This window comes from Malaclemys terrapin, chromosome 9 (assembly GCF_027887155.1).
Source record: "Malaclemys terrapin pileata isolate rMalTer1 chromosome 9, rMalTer1.hap1, whole genome shotgun sequence".
Classification (NCBI taxonomy): Eukaryota; Metazoa; Chordata; order Testudines; family Emydidae; genus Malaclemys; species Malaclemys terrapin.
This window is the reverse complement of record NC_071513.1, coordinates 44,832,723-44,856,413: the sequence shown is the minus strand read 5'-3', so window position 1 is coordinate 44,856,413 and position 23,691 is coordinate 44,832,723. Positions and strand designations below refer to the sequence as shown.

The window sequence follows — 23,691 nt, the reverse complement described above, 5'->3', positions numbered from 1 at the left end:
GGTGGTCTATAGCAGACTCCAACCACGACATCACCCTTGTTGCTCACACTTCTCAACTTTATCCAGAGACTCTCAGGTTTTTCTGCAGTATCATACCGGAGCTCTGAGCACTCATACTCCTCTCTTACATACAACGCAACTCCCCCACCTTTTCTGCCCTGCCTGTCCTTCCTGAACAGTTTATATCCATCCATGACCGTACTCCAGTCATGTGAGTTATCCCACCAAGTCTCTGTTATTCCAATCACATCATAGTTCCCTGACTGTGCCAGGACTTCCAGTTCTCCCTGCTTGTTTCCCAGGCTTCTTGCATTTGTGTATAGGCACTTAAGATAACTCAACGATCGTCCCTCTTTCTCAGCATGAGACAGGAGTCCTCCCCTGTTGCGCTCTCCTGCTTGTGCTTCCTCGCAGGATCCCATTTCCCCACTTACCTCAGGGCTTTGGTCTCCTTCCCCCGGTGAACCTAGTTTAAAGCCCTCCTCACTAGGTTAGCCAGCCTGCTGGCGAAGATGCTCTTCCCTCTCTTCGTTAGGTGGAGCCCGTCTCTGCCTAGCACTCCTTCTTCTTGGAACACCATCCCATGGTCGAAGAATCCAAAGCCTTCTCTCCGACACCACCTGCGTAGCCATTCGTTGACTTCCACGATTCGACGGTCTCTACCCCGGCCTTTTCCTTGCACAGGGAGGATGGACGAGAACACCACTTGCGCCTCAAACTCCTTTATCCTTCTTCCCAGAGCCACGTAGTCTGCAGTGATCCGCTCAAGGTCATTCTTGGCAGTATCATTGGTGCCCACGTGGAGAAGCAGGAAGGGGTAGCGATCCGAGGGCTTGATGAGTCTCGGCAGTCTCTCCGTCACATCGTGTATCCTAGCTCCTGGCAAGCAGCAGACCTCTCGGTTTTCCCGGTCAGGGCGGCAGATAGATGACTCAGTCCCCCTGAGGAGGGAGTCCCCGACCACCACCACCCTCCTCCTCCTCTTGGGAGTGGTGGTCGTGGAACCCCCATCCCTAGGACAGTGCATCTTTTGCCTTCCAATCGGTGGAGTCTCCTTCTGCTCCCTTCCCTCAGATGGGCCATCTAGTCCACTCTCCGCATTAGCACCTGTAGAGAGAACATGGAAACGATTGCTCACCTGTATCTCCATTGCTGGTGCATGGACGCTCCTCTTTCTTCTTCTGGAGGTCACATGCTGCCAAACCTCCTCACAATCCTTCTGTCCCTGCTGCGCCTGCTCTGAATCTTCAGAACATTGTGGCCGTAGAAGCATCTCCTGACGTCTGTCCAGGAAATCTTCATTTTCCCTTATGCAACGCAGAGTTGATACTTGTTTCTCCAGCCCTCGAACCTTCTCCTCCAATATGGAGACCAGCTTGCACTTTGTGCAGACAAAGTCGCTTCTGTCCTGCGGAAGAAAGACAAACATGGCACAACCTGTGCAGGTTACAACAGCTGATCGCTCACCTTCCATATCTCCGTCCTCTTAAGAACTTCCTCAACTGTTGCAGGAACTACTCGGAGAAACCTGCAGATGAAAGCCTCAGTGCGCTCTCCCTAGGCGAACTCCCAGGCAAACTCCCGCTGTTAGCCTCTGCTGTTCCCCGCTCAGCTGGTTCGCTGCTGACTGCCCTTATATACCAGTCAGGCCCACTCAAGGCCCAGCTGGAACAAAGCACTCCCAATTCACACTTTTCAAACAAACAAGCAAGCAATCAAGCACACGGTCAAACTGACCAACTGTCCCAGCAGCAGACACTCAGATACTCACCAACACAGCCCCCCTAATGCAGCACTTAGCGTACCTCCTCTCGGACAGCTCCCAGGCAAACTCCCGCTGTTAGCCTCTGCTGTTCGCCGCTCAGCTGGTTCGCTGCTGACTGCCCTTATATACCAGTCAGGCCCACTCAAGGCCCAGCTGGAACAAAGCACTCCCAATTCACACTTTCAAACAAACAAGCAAGCAATCAAGCACACGGTCAAACTGACCAACTGTCCCAGCAGCAGACACTCAGATACTCACCAACACAGCCCCCCTAATGCAGCACTTAGCGTACCTCCTCTCGGACAGCTCCCAGGCAAACTCCTGCTGTTAGCCTCTGCTATTCGCCGCTCAGCTGGTTCGCTGCTGACTGCCCTTATATACCAGTCAGGCCCACTCAAGGCCCAGCTGGAACAAAGCACTCCCAATTCACACTTTTCAAACAAACAAGCAAGCAATCAAGCACACGGTCAAACTGACCAACTGTCCCAGCAGCAGACACTCAGATACTCACCAACACAGCCCCCCTAATGCAGCACTTAGCGTACCTCCTCTCGGACAGCTCCCAGGCAAACTCCCGCTGTTAGCCTCTGCTGTTCGCCGCTCAGCTGGTTCGCTGCTGACTGCCCTTATATACCAGTCAGGCCCACTCAAGGCCCAGCTGGAACAAAGCACTCCCAATTCACACTTTTCAAACAAACAAGCAAGCAATCAAGCACACGGTCAAACTGACCAACTGTCCCAGCAGCAGACACTCAGATACTCACCAACACAGCCCCCCTAATGCAGCACTTAGCGTACCTCCTCTCGGACAGCTCCCAGGCAAACTCCCGCTGTTAGCCTCTGCTGTTCGCCGCTTGATCCATTTGTCAAGGCTAAGATGTCACACAATGTTAGCAGCCCATGGAAATATTCTGGGTGTTTTCCCTTAAAAGGCAGAAGAGTGGAGGCATGATTTTAACTTATACATGGAGCGTGAAATGCCCTGTGATGACAGCATAACGGCACTTGAATACTGGAAAAGTGAAACCCAGTCATTGCCTGTCATATCTAGTGTGGCATTATGTGTACTTGCAATGCCACTAACGTTGGCGTCTGTGGAAAGATCATTGTCCTTTCAGAAAAGTTCAAGACAAATGTTGCATGCGCCTCTATGAAGACCAGCTTGGGCCGCTCAACGTTTTGTTCTACAATAAAGACATATGCTTAAATTTTGAGGGCTTTCAAAAATCTCATCTGCTGCTTCTAACAAATAATTATGCATTCCAGTACCTGTAACAAAAATCCTGAGATTTCTTAATTTTTATTTATTTATTTTTGCTCGAACTTTGTAGCTGTTGGAACTGAAGGCATTAATAGGCAAAATCCAGTGTTTTAGTCTTTTGAATTAGGCTTGTAATTTGGTTCTTACAAATGAATAGTAAAAACAGGTCTGATTTGTTGATTTAAAGATGTTTACTTTGTATATTTTGACCTGAGATGTTGATGACCTTTTTTTAACAGTTTATAAAGCTTTAACTTTTTGAATCTTAACATTCGCATTCAGTTATTGTTGCACCCATCCTTCATGTCCAGCAACTGTGAAAATTAAAATTGATAAAAATTAAAAAGATGCTTAAAACCTATAATTTCACACAGATGAGAAAATTTAAATTGATAAAAATCTTAAAAATCAATCTCGATATTTGTCAATATTATATAAAATTGACTCCTGCCTGTCCTAATAGTCAGTTAATTGGGAATGTCTCCGCTCAGATACCAAGCTGAATTTTCTCACAGTAAGTCTTCGTGGATGCTGTCACTCAGCTCTGGACTGACCTATCAGCCTCTGGGCTGGCAGGGCAACATCTGAAGGGGACCAGAACTGAGTTTTGTCTGCTTGTGTTCCACTGGGGTTGCGCACTGTGGTTGTGGAGTGATGTGGGAGTTCCAGGTGACAGTGTCCCAGCTAGGCCCTTACCCCTCCTGGCAGGTGAAAACCTGTGGGGAAGTGCTGACCCCCTTCTGGTGAGGATTGCCGAGGCCACTTTTCAGCTAGGTAGGGCCAGATATCCCGAAGGAGGCTATAGCACAGCCCTGCTGGAGAAGCCATTGTTTGGCATTGACAGTAGGGCTTGGTGAAAATATTCTTTCTAAACTGTTTTTTAAGGAAACGTTTAGTTTTGGATTAAATGAAAATTTTCAGAAAAAGAGTCTGCTGTCCAAAACCATTGATGTTTTGATGAAAAAATGAAATATTTTGGCCAAAATCAGAAATATTTTGGCTTTTTAATTTCTGCCAAAAAAATTGTAAATATACAAGAATACAAGAAAAGTTCATTGACATTTTTTGCCAGAGGTGCAGCAAGCCATTCTCCAACCAGTTCTAGTTGAGGAGGCTGCCACACCTCAGTCCACCTTCCCCCTTGTTAGTACAGGGAGCTGAGAGGGTTGTGCCAGGGCAGTTCTAGCTAAGATTTCCCTCACCCAACTCAGTCTAGCCTCAGGCCTAGGCATGGCAGGGGCACTGTGGAGTGGCCCCATTCCTATCTCTTTGACAGGTCCCTGAAGGTTGTTTCGAGTGATGGCTTGTTTAACCCATGGGCTCTCTCGGACGGGATGTCTCTGAGTCCATCCTCTCACCCCATCTGGTCACTGTGCATATGAGGCCCTCTGGCCAGCTGGGGAGTTTACAGTGCTTCCACTATGCTGATGGCACTCCATCTCATCTGCTGTTGTTGATGCAAGGAGGTGACTTGCTCATTGTCTGAATGAGGTTGGTGCTGGGATGAAGGCCAGTGGGCAGGGTGAGATGAGATTAAGGGGGCTGTTAGTAGGTTGGGGGAAACAACTGGAAGAGATGGCAAGACGATATCTGCATCTGCCACTTGTCCAACAGGTTCACAGTCTGGGTGTCGGGTTAGATCTTCGGGTGCAGGTGGATGCACAGGTGACATCTGCACTCAGGGCGCTGTTTTTATCTGAGCTTGATAAGGGTGACCTTTTCTTCGGCTGCAAGGTCCTTGCTATCTTGATTCAGGTCTCCAGATTCAGTAGTGTTCTCTGTTTGCCAGAAGCTGGAAGTGGATGACAGGGGATGGATCACCCAATAATTGCCCTATTCTGTTCATTCCCTCTGAAGCATGTGGCATTGTCACTGTCAGAAGACAGGACACTGGGCAAGATGGACCATTGGTCTAACCCAGTATGGCCATTCTTATGTTCTGTAAATGAGGTAACACCTTGGAACCATTCAGAAGTTTAAACTAGGGCTGTCAAGGGATTAAAAAAATTAACCGCGATTAATCGCACTGATAAACAATAATAGAATACCATTTATTTAAATTTTTTTGATGTTTTCTACATTTTCAAATATATTGATTTCAATTACAACACAGAATACAAAGGGTACAGTGCTCACTTTATATTTATTTTTATTACAAATATTTGCATTGTAAAAAACAAAAGAAATAGCATTTTTCAGTTCACCTAATACAAGTACTATAGTGCAATCTCTTTACCATGAAAGTTGAACTTACAAATGTAGAATTATGTACAAAAAATAACTGCATTCAAAAATAAAACAATGTAAAACTTTTGATAAGCCCACTCAGTCCTACTTCTTGTTCAGCCAATCGCTCAAGCAAACAAGTTTATTTACATTTACAGGAGATAATGCTGCCCACTTCTTGTCCACAATGTCACCTGAAAGTGAGAACAGGCGTTCGCCTGGCACTGTTGTAGCCGGCGTTGCAAGATATTTACATGCCATATGCTCTAAAGATTCATATGTCCCTTCATGCCTCAACCACCATTCCAGAGGACATGCATCCATGCTGATGATGGGTTCTACTCGATAAAATCCAAAGCAGTGTGGACTGACACATGTTCATTTTCATTATCTGAGTCATATGCCACCAGCAGAAGGTCAATTTTCTTTTTTGGTAGTTTGGGTTCTGTAGTTTCCGCATTGGAGTGTTGTTCTTTTAAGACTTCTGAAAGCATACTCTACACCTCGTCCCTCTCAGATTTTGAAAGGCACTTCAGATTCTTAAAACTTAGGTCAAGTGCTGTAGGTATCTTTAGAAATCTCACATTGGTACCTTTTTTGCGTTTTGTGAGATTTGTAGTGAAAGTCTTCTTAAAACGAACAACATGGGCTGGGTCATCATCCGAGACTGCTATAACATGAAATATATGGGAGAATGCGGGTAGAACAGACCAGGAGACATGCAATTATCTCGCAAGGAGTTGAGTCACAAATTTCATTAATGTGTTATTTTTTTAACGAGCATCATCAGCACAGAAGCATGTCCTCTGGAATGGAGGCCGAAGCATGAAGGGGCATACGAATGTTTAGCATATCTGGCATGTAAATACCTTGCAATGCCGGCTACAACAGTGCCATGTGAATGCCTATTCTCACTTTCTAGTGACATTGTAAATAAAGAAGCGGGCAGCATTATCTCCTGTAAAAGTAAACAAACTTGTTTGTTTGAGCAATTGGGTGAACAAGAAGTAGGACTGAGTGAACTTGTAGGCTCTAAAGTTTCAGATCTCAACATAATTGCCTAGGAGGCCCTCACCCGAGCACAGTCCTGAGGTGTTCTGAGCACTTCAATATGACATTTCCCTTAGTATGGACTTCGGGATTTGACCCCATAAGAAACACTGTTCATTCTGGTTTCATTGCAAACTCCACTGTCACGAGCTGCCCTCAGTTTTGTCACGATGCTTTGCCGAAAAAAGATCAGAGAGATGATACCACAGAACTTCAAATATCAGTGCTGTGAATTTTTGGTTTATCACGTGTATTCTTAAACATCCAATAAACACACTTAAGGAATTCCCTGCCGAAAAAGCTGAATTGTTGGAAATTTTTCCCTGACAGTACTGAATTTCTTCTGATTTGAACTTTGGCTAGGGCACAGTATGACTTCAAAAATGCAGCAAAGACTTTGAAGCAGGGAATGGTGACAAGTTAATTGTTATCCTGCCACTTAGAAATGGGCTTCCTGATATCCAAATGCAGCTTGGTGCAGAGTGGGGCTGACTGCTTTTGAGATGTCTGTCATTCTTTGTGCATGCTCAAATCTGATCATGTTTACAGCTGGTTGAGTTAGCATCTGATTCCAGGTTTCACAGCTTGCTTTCCCATCCCATGTTATTGCCACATCTCACCCCCTGGTTGCAGTTACAAAACTATTTGTGGCTGAAACTGTAATGCTTTCTGAGTGCAAGTCTGAGCTGTGCACTGACTGAGCCACTCTAGAGAAGTGTGAAGTTTCCTTGTACTGTTCTGACCTGCTTTCAAAGAAGAGATTCATCCCTAAACTAGGGCCAACTCGAAAAGGGGTTACATGAATGTCTTATTTTTTTGTGCTAAAGTAAAGGGAATGAGGTGAGATTTAAACCCTCAGAGTTTGAAAATGTGGAAAGTGAAGAGCAGCTGCATCACTTTTGATCACACAAACCTTTAGAGCAACCAAGAGCCTTTTTCCCAGGGTTTCAGTCTGTCTGTTCTGTAATCTAAATGAACACAGAGAGTGCACCTTTAAATGCTTCTTAACTCTCTTTTCCACAACAAGCTGTTTGGCTGGGAGGGGCCGGAGCACAAGGCTCTGGCAGAGTTTTACTCCTGCTGACTTCCATTGAGAAGCTTCCTCTGCTAGGACCAGTGCTTTCTCCTTTGGTTTTAAAGCAATGCCTTTGATGTGCTCACAGGGCGCTGCAGAGGATAAGCCATCGGGGCAGCCTCTCCGTCAGCCTTGTCCTGAACAAGGCAGCTTTAGCCAGTTGATTAATAAGCCCAATTCCCAGGCCTCTTTGCTGATCTCCTTCAAGTGCTGTTTTCTGTTTTTTGTTTCCCCTCTGCTCCTCTCTCCAAGGTTATGAAGCTGAGGAAGCTGGCCCAGCAGGTAGCTAACTGTCGGCAGTGCCTAGAGCGCTCCACAGTCCTCATCAATCAAGCGGAACATATCCTGAAAGAGAATGACCATGCACGGTTCCTGCAGACTGCCAGGAACGTGGCCGAGAGGTGGGCTTGCTAGATGTTACCGGCCAGCCAACTCGGGTTTGAATCCCCAGAGGAAAATGGTGCATGTGATTTTTTTGAGTGGTAGAAAAAATAGCTGTCTCAGCAGTTCTGAGCACAGACCCTTATCCCTTGGAAGCTCATTTATCCTGTGAGATTTTTCCCTCAACCCTGCCTGTTTTCTGAACCATCTTTATCTATTTACTAATCCCCACAGCCACAGAAGTGGTGCTCACAAAGAGTACTCTTAGAATAATAATAATAATATATGGAGATATCCCATCTCCTAGAACTGGAAGGGACCTTGAAAGATCATTGAATCCAGCTGCCTTCACTAGCAGGACCAAGTACTGATTTTGCCCCAGGTCCCTAAGTGGCCCCCTCAAGGATTGAACTCACAACCCTGGGTTTAGTAGGCCTCAGGAGGTCATCTAGTCCAACCCCCTGCTCAAAGCACAGGGTTCTATATTTGTGAGGTAACTCCCTTCTCTTCATGTGTCACTATATAATGCCTGCATCTGTAATTTTCACTCCATGCATCTGAAGAAGTGGGTTTTTTACCCACGAAAGCTTATGCCCAAATAAATCTGTTAGTCTTTAAGGTGCCACCAGACTCCTTGCTGTTTTTGTAGATACAGACTAACACGGCTACCCCCTGACACTTTAGAGAGGATTCCCTGCAATTTTCACCTTCCTCCCTGGAGGTTCTTCACCCGGGCCACTGGTCTTTGGCTGAGGAGGGTTGCATGGGCACTTTCCACTGAGGGCGGGCTCCAGATTGACACAGTGTGTTCTGCCCACCCCCCAGATCCCACTCCCTGGGTACTGAATATTTTGCCACTTCCCTAGCACCCTACTTCTTGTCAGACTGGGGCCCAAACTTGGGATCCAAACCTGGGGGTGTCACAGCTTGGTGCAGGGCACTGAGGTTGCTAACCCACAGCAGTCTCTGCTGATTTACCATTAATACTGCTAACACTTTGCACTCATACACCTGTCAGTGAGGAATGGTTTACCTGCCCCGCTGAGGAAGGCAAGTATCAGCCCCCTGTTACGCATGGGGAAGCTGGCATTGAGGGGAAGTCAATTGCCCAAGGCCATATAGGTAAACAGTGGAAGAGCTTTTTTCAGAGTAGCAGCCGTGTTAGTCTGTGTCTGCAAAAAGAACAGGAGTACTTGTGGCACCTTAGAGACTAACAAATTTATTAGAGCATAAGCTTTCGTAGCCCAGCGTAATGTTTGTGATTGTTTCAAAGAGCAAAAGGAGGATGCTTCTGTCACTAATAACAACAACAAAAGCAAACAAAGCCACCAGGCCCTTCCCCAGGGGCTTGCTGCTTTGCTTCTCCAGAGAAGCCTGCTTTGGGTGATGGTTTTCCTCCTGGCATGTTACATTACTGCAAGGCTGTTTGCGCCTTTTTAATCAGCAATCTAACTGCCGGCTGGGTTGTCCAAATACACCCTAATGTATATTGATGCTCTTTTCTTTCTTTCAGGGTCGCCATGGCAACTGCATCCTCTCAAGTGCTGATACCAGATATCAATTTTAACGATGCCTTTGAAAACTTTGCTTTAGATTTTTCCAGAGAAAAGAAACTGCTGGAGGGTCTGGATTATCTAACAGGTGTGTGCTGATCCTGCTTTCCTAACACACACTGTAACCTTCTTTGTCCTCTCAGATGAAGTAGAAAATATTTTAATATCAACTACATTGTAAGTTGTTCTAGTCTTTTAAACTGCTTCTTGATGCTGCAACTTGGCATGGTAATGGAGCGGCCCAGTCATCAGTCCTTGGGCTTTTGGTGTTCAGGCATGTTCTTAGGGTGGCTGTTTCTGAAATCTGTTACAATTCTCTGCCCTTTTTTGCAAAACCTCTAAGTCACGCTCTCATCCCCTGGCTTGAGTACAGCATCCTTCTCCTCAGACCCTTCTCTTCACACACATCACTTCTGTCCAGTCAGCTGCTATGGTCGTCTTCCTTCTGACCATGTAACCACCCCATCCCACTTTAAATCCTTCTCATGGTTCCCCTATTTCCACCCCATCCAATTGAAGTGTTTCACTTCCAAGCATCTTCACAGTTCTGCCCCTTCATATCTGCTCTCATCACATTGGCTGCTATCTCCTGCTTCCCCTTTCCCGTCTCTTCTGCTCCACCAGTGGTGCTGACGTCCGCTGCTTTGCTGAATGCAGGGAATGCCCTCTCTGAAAAAATCCCTGGAACCTCCTTCTTCAAATCCCACTTCCTGCCATGCTGCCCACAGGAAATGAGCAGGCAATAGTACATTTGAAAAAAAAAAAAACATGTAATACATTTAACATGTAATATAGTTTAGTGTTTCCTCTTTGCTGCCCTTTGTATGTGTCTTGAGGCCTTAAATTGAAAGCTCTTTTGGATGGGGATCACGTCAACCTTTGTGTTCAGACAGCACCTAGCACATGGGGTCTCTGATCCAGATTTGGGTCTCTGGGTGGGACGGTAATACACATAAGAATAAAAGGTATACCGTAATGCAAGTAAATAGCAATGAAGGGCTACTCCCGTCCTGACGCGCTACAGTCCTTTTTGACGGGTTTTCTTCTACATTTGAAGAAAGTGGGGGAAAAGCTGCCCATGTAGTGTATGGTATCTGCAGAGGGCATAGCCTCAAGGTAGCACACAGAAAATAACCATGCTGCCATGGCCACACTACTATGTTGAGCATGCTAGCTCAGCTCAAGCTATTATGGGTACGTCTACTTGGACTGGGAATTACTTTGCCCAACTGCAATATAGATATACCTGTGTTTCTTTACAAGGCTACTTAAAGCCGCTGAGGAGACAAACGCACCAGAGAAGCTAGCTGATCTTTAGGTCCATCTATCAGATTTCCAAGCAGATAATATAAGAGGAGAAATATCATATGTGTCCAGAACATTTATCAGATAAAAAGGTTGTTAAAAAATCAGTGCCAACCAGAGGCGGGGCTTTAATTAGCGGCCTAAACCTTCAATGTGACCACATTAATAATGGGTCTCCTAGCCTTGTCCCTGTTGCCTCAGCCCTTCCAGGAGCCTCCATTTTACTCCAGCAGTCACTCAACAACACATAGAATTGTTTTTTCGGTGCAGTGGCTGTGCTCCCTCCATATAGAGACTGTCTCCATTATGAGGTGTCACCCAAGTGGATGCGAAAACCCCTTCTTATATCTACATTGTCATCTGTCGCCCATGCAGCACCCAATCCACCATCTGTCCGAGAGGAGCTTTGTACAGCTTCCCATGACACCATTACAGTCCATTGGATCTCGGAGGATGAGTTCAGTGTCAGCTCCTATGAGCTCCAGTACACCATCTTCACCGGCCAGGCCAACTTCATCAGTAAGTAGCCATTTGCTTGCAGTGAATGCAGTGTTGCAGTGAAGAAAGTAAAGATGGCATCACCAGGCATTACAGTCGAGTCTGGCAGGAAAGATGCCATCGGTCAATGTCAGGAAAGGTTCAAGGGCTACAGTAGCATCGCAGTTCCCATATCAACTTGCCAGGAACCTTGAGAGCTGTTTAACCCCCAAAATTAGTTTTGGTTAGAAACAAAATTTTGCAAAACTCAAGCACAGGAGAAAATTTTGCTCTGTTTTGGTTTTTTGGGGGTATTTTTGGAAGTCCGGTGAAAACAGCATGTGGTTGTGATTGCTCCCCTCCCCTGCGGCATTTGCAACCCAGCCTTGCCATAAAGGGCTCATGCACGAGCGCAAACAAGGGAAACTGGCCAATCAATTTTCATTCTTCAAGGTTGGCAAAATGGCAAAAGTAACCAATCAGTGTTAACGAGACAAAAGTAAATGAGATTTCCCCTAAGGATTGCCATTTGAGAATGAAGATGGGGTTAACAATCCTGGCAAGCATGTTCATCTTGTTTTCTTAATGGGAATTTTAGCTTGACTGTCTTTTTAAAGTGTTCTCTGCATCCCGTTTGTAAATGGGTTCTGTGCGGGTATCCAGTGTCTGGGGGGGATGGGAAGGAGAGCACTTTAGAGAACAACAAGGAATCTGGTGACACCTTAAAGACTAACAGATTTATTTGGGCATAAGCTTTCGTGGGTAAAATCCTCACTTCTTCAGATGCATGGAGTGAAAATTACAGATGCAGGCATTATATAGTGACACATGAAGAGAAGGGAGTTATCTCACAAATGGTTCTATATTTGTGAGGTAACTCCCTTCTCTTCATGTGTCACTATATAATGCCTGCATCTGTAATTTTCACTCCATGCATCTGAAGAAGTGGGTTTTTTACCCACGAAAGCTTATGCCCAAATAAATCTGTTAGTCTTTAAGGTGCCACCAGACTCCTTGCTGTTTTTGTAGATACAGACTAACACGGCTACCCCCTGACACTTTAGAGAGGATTCCCTGCAATTTTCACCTTCCTCCCTGGAGGTTCTTCACCCGGGCCACTGGTCTTTGGCTGAGGAGGGTTGCATGGGCACTTTCCACTGAGGGCGGGCTCCAGATTGACACAGTGTGTTCTGCCCACCCCCCAGATCCCACTCCCTGGGTACTGAATATTTTGCCACTTCCCTAGCACCCTACTTCTTGTCAGACTGGGGCCCAAACTTGGGATCCAAACCTGGGGGTGTCACAGCTTGGTGCAGGGCACTGAGGTTGCTAACCCACAGCAGTCTCTGCTGATTTACCATTAATACTGCTAACACTTTGCACTCATACACCTATCAGTGAGGAATGGTTTACCTGCCCCGCTGAGGAAGGCAAGTATCAGCCCCCTGTTACGCATGGGGAAGCTGGCATTGAGGGGAAGTCAATTGCCCAAGGCCATATAGGTAAACAGTGGAAGAGCTTTTTTCAGAGTAGCAGCCGTGTTAGTCTGTGTCTGCAAAAAGAACAGGAGTACTTGTGGCACCTTAGAGACTAACAAATTTATTAGAGCATAAGCTTTCGTAGCCCACGAAAGCTTATGCTCTAATAAATTTGTTAGTCTCTAAGGTGCCACAAGTACTCCTGTTCTTTTTAGTGGAAGAGCTGGGGTTGGAGTCTGAGTTGCTGTCTCCCATGCTCAGTCCTTTAGACGCCAGCACCCTTGGACAGTCTGTAACAAAGAACTCGCCATCCTGTTGGCTACTGATTTAATCAACATGCAGCGAGAGAACAGAAGTTCCTTTTCCCTCATTACTTTTGTAAGGCCCCAGGACACTCCCCATTCTCCCCCTGCCTATGTCCTATTTGGGTAGCATAAATAAACCACAGAAGCTTTGTGCTCTGGCAGTTAGCAAGCTGGCTTGCCCAGGAGACGTGGGAGTTTGGAGGAAGCTGTGAGAATAGGTTTGCTGAGGACATGTCTCAGGGCAGTAATCGAAATGATTAAGGAGCAGAGAGGAACTTTGAAGTGCAGTTTGTCAACTCTGTGCTTTGGGGGTCCAGAACTGAATTGTTTTGTGCTGCACTGAGTGTCCAACATCCTTCAGTTCACTGAAGCATCCTCAGCATTAGCAAATTTAATCTGTCTGGTGGCTGGTCATTCGGGGAGCTACCAAGAGACATGTGCATAGCAACACGCTCACATAATTCCCTAGGATTATACAAATAGGACAAAGCTGGTATTCAGCGAGCTGCAGGCTAAAAATGAAATTTGTTTTATTTATTCTCCACAACAATACCAAGAGAAGTCTCTAGGTAATTCATTCAGAAAATGCCTGTCTTATCTAATTATTCGTCAACCCCGCTACACCTTTGCTTGGCCAGCAATAAGATTAAAGGAACGTGTGGGGCTCTTAGTGATTGAAGCCTGTCGGCACCTAATCAGTTAGTAAATGGGCTGTGGTCAAATGAAGAGGAATCATCAGTGTGCGCTTCAGTTCCCACCTCATCAGCAAGGACTTGGACAGTGAGCAGGGAGTGCCAGCTCTCACATGGCAGTAGGCTCAATGCTGCAGTAGCCATGCTGTGTTAAGGGCCGTCTTTACAAGGATTCCACAGGGTTGTAGCCACCCCCAGTCTTGCTGCTAGAGCAAACAGGGAGACAACTATTTTCATTTGTAACTCATCCCTAACCATCTATTCTGGGTCAAAAAATTTGGAAAGCAGCACCGCAGCCTGGCTGGGATCTCCTTGAAAATGAACTCCTGGTTGTGTCCTAACCAAATACTTTGTGCTCTTGGGTTTGTTGACCTATTTTGTGCAATTCACCCAAACTTGTCGTATTTATCCCTACCCTGTTTTATGCCCAGTAGTGAAAAAGAGAAGGCTCGTCCCCTCTACACATGCTAGACACACGCTGTGCTTAGATAATAATTAAATGGGAGGTTTGTTGGTTTTTTAATCTGAAAAATATTTTCATAGTATATTTAACAAATGGCTCCCACGACTCAGGAAGTTCGTAATGGGATACAAAGTCTTTCACGGGATTTATTGTTATGTATTTGCATGGCACAATAGGTGGACGTGGGGCTATTCAAACGCAGAACATGAGAGAAGGCAGGCTTGTGAATAGAAGTATTTTAAAGACATTTTGTGCCCCAGGACACTCACTGTTTGCAATGAATAAGGATCAAAAGTGGGGACACAGCAACAGAAGAGGGAAGAAGGGAACCCCACCCTAAATTCTGAGAAGGGGATGCTGCTCTTGGAGATGGTTACCCATTGTTTTGTTGAGACAATAGATCGTCTGTGCTGATTTGTTCTGAATATTTCATCTGTTACTGCTGTCCTAAACTAGAGGGTCAAGAGCTAGATATACTGTAATTATATTAGCACTGGAACAGAGGTTAATGGTGGGGAGATCAAGTCCTGCCCAAAAAGCTAGTAACCCAATCTACATGGCACGTTAGTGCACAGCAAGCCGGGGTGGGAATCTGCAGCACCTTAGCTTGCCATGCAGTAACGTCCTGTGTGGACACTGCTACAGCGCACTAAAATGTGTGTAGTGTGCTGTGACGGACTGCTGTGTGAAGCGGGAGCATGCTGTGTTGTCATCATCTGGTGGCTGTCCAGTGGCTTGTGTGAAATAATTTTGGGGCTCACAGTCCCATTTCATACTGCCCAGTTGTGCTGCAGTTGGAATCAGGGGAGCAGGATGGAGCCCCTATTGGACACTACACACGTCACAAAACCAGGCACTGCAAATGGCACCAAGTCCCCTTGTTGGCAGCCTCAACAGAGAAGCCAAGGACTGAAGAAGGCATTGAAAGATAGCCCCAGAGGTGGGTGCTGCATGCCGAGGGAATGTCAACAGACTTTTCCAGCCAGTGCCACTGCAGGACCTGCTCTGAGGTTGGCACAAAATAGAATGTCCTCTAGAGCTGTCAGTCCAGCACCTTTCCCCAGCATTGCAACCACATAATTTAGGTTTTTCTCTGACCTCGCCAATTTTACCATCTAGTCTCAGATGCCTGCCTCTGATTTTGGAGTACCTCACTCACCTCCATGGTGGGGTGTGCACTAGGGTTGGTCTGTTACTGTTCATCTTTGTCTCTTGTATAACAATCTCTGCCTAGCAGCAAAGCGGTGGTTGTAGTTTTTTCCCTAGCATCTCACAGTACCATGCTAGCCTGGGTCAAACAAAATCAGACAGCACAAAGGAACATCAGAAAAGGCAGATCTGGGCTGGCTGTTCTTCTGATCAGGCTCCAGATACAGCAAGTCTGCTGTTTAAAATAATTGTATTTACCATTTCAAAGTTTACATCTGACATTAGCTAATATTAGAACAAAACTCCAGTCACTAGTCAGAATTTCTTCAGACATCAGAAATCAGCTGAAGTCTTGGTGATAAAGCAATATGCAAATTGCCTTGGGGTTAAAATTTAACAAACGTGCTAAACATCTAGTTGATTCCCCTGCCCCAAATTAAGAATACCAAACAAGGTTATTGCCAGCTCTTTGCTAGCACCATTGATTATTATTAAGGAGACTCAGTAAATTACAGACTGAGGAGACCAGAGATTCAAAACTGTGGTTGAGATGACTTGTCTTCAGTATCTATTTACTCTTGGTCATTATTCATCATCAGAGTTGATCAAAAACTTGGTTGTAAACAAAGAAAATGTCATTCTTTTGATTTTTACAGATGTGTAGGGTAAGTGGCAAAAGCACAGAGCCTTTAAAGCCAAGGGCTATTGATTCTATATTGGGCTGCTATTGCCAGCAGATCGAGGAATGTGATCGTTCCCCTTTATTCGACACTGGTGAGGCCTCATCTGGAATACTGTGTCCAGTTTTGGGCCCCACACTACAAGAAGGATGTGGAAAAATTGGAAAGAGTCCAGCGGAGGGCAACAAAAATGATTAGGGGTCTGGAGCACATGACTTATGAGGAGAGGCTGAGGGAACTGGGATTGTTTGGTCTCCAGAAGAGAAGAATGAGGGGGGATTTGATAGCAGCCTTCAACTACCTGAAGGGGGGTTCCAAAGAGGATGGAGCTTGGCTGTTCTCAGTGGTGGCAGATGACAGAACAAGGAGCAATGGTCTCAAGTTGCGGTGGGGGAGGTCCAGGTTGGATATCAGGAAAAACTATTTCACTAGGAGGGTGGTGAAACACTGGAATGCGTTACCTAGGGAGGTGGTGGAGTCTCCTTCCTTGGAGGTTTTTAAGGCCCGGCTTGACAAAGCCCTGGCTGGGATGATTTAGCTGGGAATTGGTCCTGCTTTGAGCAGGTGGTTGGACTAGATGACCTCTTGAGGTCCCTTCCAACTCTGATATTCTATGATTCTATGATTCTATGATTCTGCCCTCAGACACAGTGATTCATTTCTCCAGTAGCCGGACTCATCCTCACGGCATGAGGGAATATGTGAATTTTCTCATTTTAGAACATTGCCTCCCTCACCTTTCAAATATGGTGTGAAAAATTAGTACAATCTGAAGAAACAGGTACAAAGTTCCCATGACAGTTTGTGGAGTAGGTTTTGAGAGGGCTCTGGTGAAGGTCCCTCTCGATATCAGAAGTATTATGCATGTTCAAACGGGAAATTAAGCAAGAGCCACTTAACTACATGATCACTTTCCTTTTTCAGGAAGGTATAATGCTTGGGCAATACGAGCTGTTCATACATTTCCAGCATGTCCACATTTCTATGTGACAGAAACACTTGCTTCTTTAGTCTCTTGAACATCTATCTAAGACTCTCATCAGTGCACCTCACAATTGTTAATGTCTTTACCCTGATCCACCTTTCTGAGGCAGGGTAGTGCTGTTATGCCCATTTTACAGATGGGGAACTGAGGCACAGAAAGTGACTTGTCCAGGGTCATGCAGGGAGTCTGTGGCGGAGCTGGGAATTGAACTCAGCTCGCCCAAGCTACTGTGCTAGCCACTGGGCCAGCCTTCCTTTCAATAACTTGTTTTCCAGCAGATATTATTTCCTCTTCCAAGTCAGGGCATTTTAAAGCTACCGTATATTCACATATGTTCAGGGCTGTTCTAAAGAGGATGGTGGACAATTGGTTTCCATGTCCACTGAGGGTAGGATAAGAAGGAATCAACTTAGTTTGCAGCAAGGGAGATTTAGGTTAACATTGGGAAAAACTTGGAATCCCAGTCACTGGAGGTTTTCAAGAACAGGTGAGACAAACATGTCAGGCATGGTCTAGGTTTACTTGGCTTGCCTCAGCAGAGGGGACTGGACTCTTGAGGTACTTCCAGCACTACATTTTTATGATTCTGTACTGAATTAGTTTTCCAAAGAATCAGAATTGGTCTCTGACCTGACTGTTACAGAGAAGGTATTTTTCTTCACTGCAGCTTGGACACTGAGGTCGGTGCCAAAACCTAGAATCTGGTCTTTTCTCCTGGTAACTGAGCTGTGTGGAGGAGGAAGGATGTGACAGGGACTTCGAGAGGAACGAGTGCCTCTGATTCAAACACTCTGTCCCAAGCACCTCAGTGAGACTCAGCGGCGGGAAACTTTTGTCTCAAGCTATTTCTAGAGCTTCCTTTGGCTGCACGGTGATGACAAGGGGGTGAGCAAAGTGTCTCCTAACGCAGGGGAGGAGGAGAAGAAACAATTTTATAGGAATCCAGCTGAGGGTGGTTAAAATGCATACTGCGTCAGGCTGGCCGACCGAGTCCTCCTGCTAATAGAGGAAAGCAAAAAGTTCTTCCTCCTGTGGCGGGGTGTCCAGCCCAAAAGGCCCAGGGACTACAGTCGGTACTGAGGGACAAGCTCTCTGCCCTGTCTCATGTGGCTGGCACAAAGGAAGCAGAATCCAACCTGTGGGAGAATCCCCTTGTGCAAGGACTCCTTGGCAGGCATAAGGCTGCTGTAGATGCCTCCTTTGCCTCCCTCCTCCCAGCATCGGTGCAAGGGTGGGGAGGGGGAGTGGTTGGACTGTGCTGTGCTTCAGCTATCCACAGCCAGTGTACAGTCCTGTGGAGGAGGGGAGCATTGCCAGCTAGCATCCACTAGAGCAGCCCCTGGTCTCTAACCTGGGCCAGGGCAGGGCTCTAATGGCTATTAGCACTCTCAGTTTCTGCTCTCTTTCCCCCTGTGGAGCCGCGTGGGGGAGGAGATCTGTCCTTTGCTAGGCTCTGCCCCAGATTGAGGCAGAGCCAGTCTGGCTCTCCTCCTGGTCTCCATGAAGCTCCCTCAGCCGGCAGCGATGCAGGTAGTAGAGCTGCTGGTACTGCTCTCCTCCCTCAGCTGGGATGCAGCAGGTGGCCAGCGCAGCGTATGTGAGCAGCCACAGCAGGGAGTGGGCAGCAGGCTCTCGCTGCACTCCCAGAGCTATGCCTGGGGCTGCTGGCAGGTGGTGGGAGGTAGCGCCCCCTACTTCCTCCCTGTAGGGACAGGGCTGCTTCAAACACTTCAATATAAACGTCACCAGGCCTGGCTTAGGGATTCAACTCACCCTCAAAGGAACATTATATTTTCAGATCAGTTGCCATGGAGGGGCACAGCTTGGCAGACACCCCTGCTGTACTATACAGAGTTCCCATGTTATTTTCAAAACAGCTGCGATTCTCCCCCCAAAAAACTTCAATTAAATAAAAAGAGGAGAGGGGGCTAAACTCCACCGAATTACCAGCAGCTTCCCTGTTTTGTACTTATAGCTGATCTGCAATGAACTCCACCCGCGGGCAACTGGAGCAGCTCCACAGGCCAGCTCCTCAGCTGGTGTAACTCAGTGTGGCCCCTGTGCTGGTTGACTCCAGCTCTGAGTCTGCCCCAGAAATGTGCTGCTTAGGATGCAGTTAGGACTAATTCAGAAAGAAACTCCCAGCGTGTCGTTAGATGTATTTAATGAAGGCATTTCCCAGTAACAATTGGAATGGGTACAATGCAAGTGATTTATAGCAGAAGGTTTGAATCGTCTCCTTTTGCCAATGAACTCTCCTGGCTGTGGAATCCCTTGTCTCAGCCCCTGCAGGGTACAGTGTTCGATCCTTTGGGAAGGAGCTTTTAGGAACAGAGTGGAGGCAGTGCAGACTAGTGCCATGGGCCAGCTCCAAGAGCCACACTGCTCTCCAGGGACCATGCTGACAAGAGAGGGTCTGGGTCTTCATTAGAGCTGGTTGGAAAATAGGCTTTCCCCCACTGGAAAATTTCTGCAAAAATGAAAAAAAAAAAAAGTTTCCATCAAAATTTCCCATGGAAGAGTTTGGCTTTTAAGCAAAAAAAAAAAAAAAGGCCAAAATCTAAAATATTTTAAATCAGAAATGCTGCTGTGGTGCTTCACGGGAGCTGTAGTTTGGGTGCCTCATGCTCTCATTCTCCTCTATAGGCTGGGATCACCATTCAGACTGCATCTCCCATGATTCAGCATGGTTCCATGATGGGAGTCCCTGGCTGTGGTGCATCATGGGAGATGTAGTCCAACTGGGGGGAGGCATAGAGGAAAAGGAGATCTTGAAGAATCAGAACTACAACTCCCATGTAGTACTTCAACTGATTATCCAAATCAAAATATTCTGGGTTCCGGGTGTGGGTTTTTTCAATGAAAAATTGCAGTTTCCTATGGAATGCATACACTTGTCATGAAAACATTCATTTTGTTGAAAATCCAGTTTTCCATCAAAAAATAGTTTTGATGAAAACTTTTTGATCAACCCTAATCTTGGTAACCCAACTGTAGCAGGTACAGAGAGAATAAGAATGCAGCAATGGGATTATACATCACTGGGCTCTGTCCCTAATCATGCTCCCATCAGGGGAGGGGCAGACTAGCTCACCTGCCCTGATTCTAGTTGAAGTCCCTTTCTGGTCCTCACAAACTGTCGTTCAGTTTAGAGCCAAGGGAATCAACTGGCTTGTTTCTTATTTCTGGGGCAAAAGCACCAAATTCACTTCATTGGCCAGTTGGTGATCTGCAGGGCATTGAGGTATGTGGGAGGTCCTACCTATGAACTTTCATATCCCCACCCATTACCCTCATGCAGGTGTTTCTCCGAGAGCCAAGGCTGGCTTTAGTTTCTGAAGTGACTCAGAGAGTAAAAGGGCCATCCTGTCTGTACCACATGGAAGGAAGAAAATTAATGTCAGGTTACACAGTGAAATTGGAATTCAAATGGTCTAGCTGGCATGTGGGGTTTCTAGGTTTTTTCCTGAATTAGTGTGTGCTTTCTGCAGAAGCGTAACACTCTCAGGGAAGAGGTGATAAATTTAACTCCAACTGCGCTCTCATTTCATTGCTTTTGCAGCAATGTTCATTTCTTAGCCACTCACTCCTTTTGTTAGCCACTCACTCCTTTTGGAGTAGTTTATTACATGGAACATCTGTGGCCTTGAACCCTGTGCTTCTGTTACTGACCCAAGCACTGTCACAGCCTATGTGCTGTTAGGAGTCGAGCCCTGGCTGCAGATAAAGGAGTGCTAGTCAGTGCAAAAAAGGAAAATGCAGTGTCACAACAGAGGGAGATTTCTAAAGGAGCTTATTAAGTGCACCTTAAATATGCAGGAGGCTTCCAATGAGAATGGCAGAATAAAATCTTCAAAACTGATATAACCTGCCTATCCAGCCATCTCTGGCATCCTTTGTGCTTTCATTAAAAGGAAAAATCCCATTAAGCTTTTCTCTTTGTAGTCAGACATCAGTTGACAATTAACAAACTTTACTTGTTCCTCCCACTGTGTTCCAGCTGTTAGGCGGTAACCAGCCAAGAATCTCAGCGCTCTGATATTCTGGTCCACAGGGCAAACCATTTGTACAGTCACACTTGGTATTTGGCACTATACTCTTACCTCCTTGCATGCTTCCCCCTTACGGAGTGGGAAGATGCAGTAGAGATGTTTTAAAGCCATGTTCCTTTGTCTGTGGCACCATCTCGCCTCCCATAAAGCAAGAGGCTGAAAATAGTAACTAATCTGGCAGCAAATTTTCAGTATCTGGCATGTGACTTTCAACCCAGAGCTCGCTGATATTAACAAGACTTCACATCTTTTCCCCTGAATATTGTGATGAGAATGGCAGTCCTCTAGGACTTCCCATACCGGGCTCTTGTGCATTTATACCTTCCATCAAACATAGCCATCGGGGACCTTCCATACCTTGCATTCTTCAACCAGAGTATGGGAGTTCTGATCTAACTTTGAGTCACATTCTTAAGGAGCCACCAGAGTTAATATGACCTGGATCTCCAAGCATAGCAAGCACATTTGAACGGGCTTGGATGTGAACATTGACACATGGATTAGAAGCTGTGAAGGACGATGCAGCCACAAGCAGTGTGTTGAGCTGACAGACAGCACCTAATGGGCACCAAAGACATTAACATTAGGACTTGTTTTATTTAAAATGTTCATTAACAGTTCAGAAAAGAGAGTAAACAGCAAGTCAATGACAATTTCAGATTAAAAAATCAATAGTACCCCTTCACCTGGAATAACCCATTCAGAGACAGGTGATGAGCAGGGGCGGCTCTAGGCACCAGCAAAGCAAGCACGTGCTTGGGGCAGCCCATTTGCAGGGGCGGCAGGGATCCAGCATGGGAGCTGAGAACCAACAGGGGGCCCTGGGAGCTGTAGTTCCTTGTTTAGCTCCCTGCCCATAGAGCCAGCCCAGGAGCAGGGAAAGAACTACATTTCCCAGCATTCCCTTGGCCACTACCAACAGGAAAGGGGGAGGGTGTGAGGAAGCTGAGACCTCATGCTGCAGCCTGCTATGAATGGAGAGCTGCATGAGTAGGGATACCATATTTTAACATTCAAAAAATAGGACAGTCCACAGGGAGGGAGGGTAGCCCCACCCTGCCACCATCCACTCCCTCTGACTGCCCCCACAGAAACCCCAACCCATCCGACCCTTGCCCCAACTGCCCCCCAGGGCCCCACCCCCTATCTAAGCCCCACTGGTCCTTGTCCCCTGATTGCCCCCTCCTGGGACCCTACCCCCATCTAAGCCTCCCTTCTCCTTGTCCCCAACTGCCCCGTCCTGAGACCCTCCCCAACTTCCCTCTAGGACCCCACCTGCTGAATGACCTGCCCTGGGAGCAAGTTACCAGTGACCCAGGGCTGCGGCGGAAGGAGGGTGCAGGTGGTGGTGGGCGGGGGAAGAAGAGCCCAAGGCTGGGGCAGTAGGAGGTGTGGGGAGGGGGCAATGGTGAGGGGATAGAGGGGAGCCCAGAGCTCGTGCAGCAGGATATATATATATATATATATATATGGGGGGGGGCAGGGCTGAGACAGCAGGGGGGTGCAGTGAGGAGCCCAGGGCTGGGACAGGGGGCAGCCAAAAACTTTTTTGCTTGGGGTGGCAAAAAACCTAGAGCCGGCCCTGGTGATGAGAATATTAGAGATCTGGAAAAACTCTCTGATGAAGAAAGATTGAAAACATTGGATTGTTCGAGAGGACACATGGTAAATATATAAAAAATAATGGCTCATCTGGAGAAGGTACTCTGTTCATCCTTTAACATAATACAAGAACATGGGGACATTCAATTAAAGGAAATACTCTTTCACACAACACACAATTAGCCCTTGGAACTCATTGCCACAAACTATCTTTGAGACCAAGAGCTTAGCAGGATTTGGAAATTTATCTGGATAGCAAGAGCACCTGGAGTTAAAATAAAAAGGGTTTAAAAAAAAAAAAAAAAAAAAAAAGGCTTGGGCAGGGATATAAACCTTCATATTCAAGGCATCAGCCAACCCCTGATTGATAGAGGAATTAAGAAAAATTTTTCCCCATGTGCAAATCATTCCATAACTGCCCACTACAGACTTTCTCTCGCCTTCCTCCAAGGCTTCTAGTGTTGGCCACTGTCCGAGACAGGATACTGGGATAGATGGATCACTCCCTATGCTTCTAAACTGGGTGGAGTTTTGAACAGCAGTGAAGATGAAGAAAGAACCCCCAGGGGCCGCGGGGAAATCTGACGTGGGCAGGAAAGAGTCAGTTGGGGAAATTGCCTGAAATCAGTAGAAAATTGATCACAGAACCCCAGCCATTCAATGGGAGGGGTGAACGTCTAAGGCAGCAATGCCACAAGATACCTACTGCAGGGGACCAAGTGGGCAGTGCGATTCTGGAGCTGAGAGTTTACAATGAGCAATGTCAACACAAAGGCAGTGGAACGGCTCCGGGTCACAGAGGAGAGAGTTGTGGGGCTCTGGTGAGACTACAGCTGGAAAATGGCATTAGTTCTTGGACATTGCATTAATAGAAGGGTGCAGTCAGACCAGAGGAAGTACGTGCAAGAGCAGCAAAAGTTCCTGGATGGTTGGAGGGCTTACGAAGAGACATTCCGAGAGTGTAGTTGTGCAACAATATAGGGTACACGTGATAAATCTCTAAGCATTTGAAGGCTGCAGAGCCCGAGGAAGGCAATTGGTCAGTTATTTGGGGCAGAGTCTATTTTGTATCTCTTTATTGTAACTATTTCACCTTGTGCTTAAAATAATGATGCCCTGATCCTTTAAGTGCTTTAAACGAACATTTCAAACAAAATGCATATGGACACGTGCAACCTGTCCTCCCCTTCTT

General features: G+C 46.4%; 1 protein-coding gene across 5 annotated transcripts in view; it reads left to right on the top strand.

The window, feature by feature from the left end:
• Nucleotides 1-23,691, top strand: part of MID2 (midline 2) — a 432,473-nt gene that overhangs the window by 306,362 nt on the left and 102,420 nt on the right. For all 5 annotated transcript variants that reach the window (XM_054039814.1, XM_054039809.1, XM_054039813.1 and 2 more), the window contains exons 5-7: nt 7,630-7,778; nt 9,272-9,399; nt 10,992-11,135. In XM_054039814.1, the coding sequence (XP_053895789.1) occupies nt 7,630-7,778; nt 9,272-9,399; nt 10,992-11,135 (421 nt within the window). The remainder of the gene's footprint in view (nt 1-7,629; nt 7,779-9,271; nt 9,400-10,991; nt 11,136-23,691) is intronic.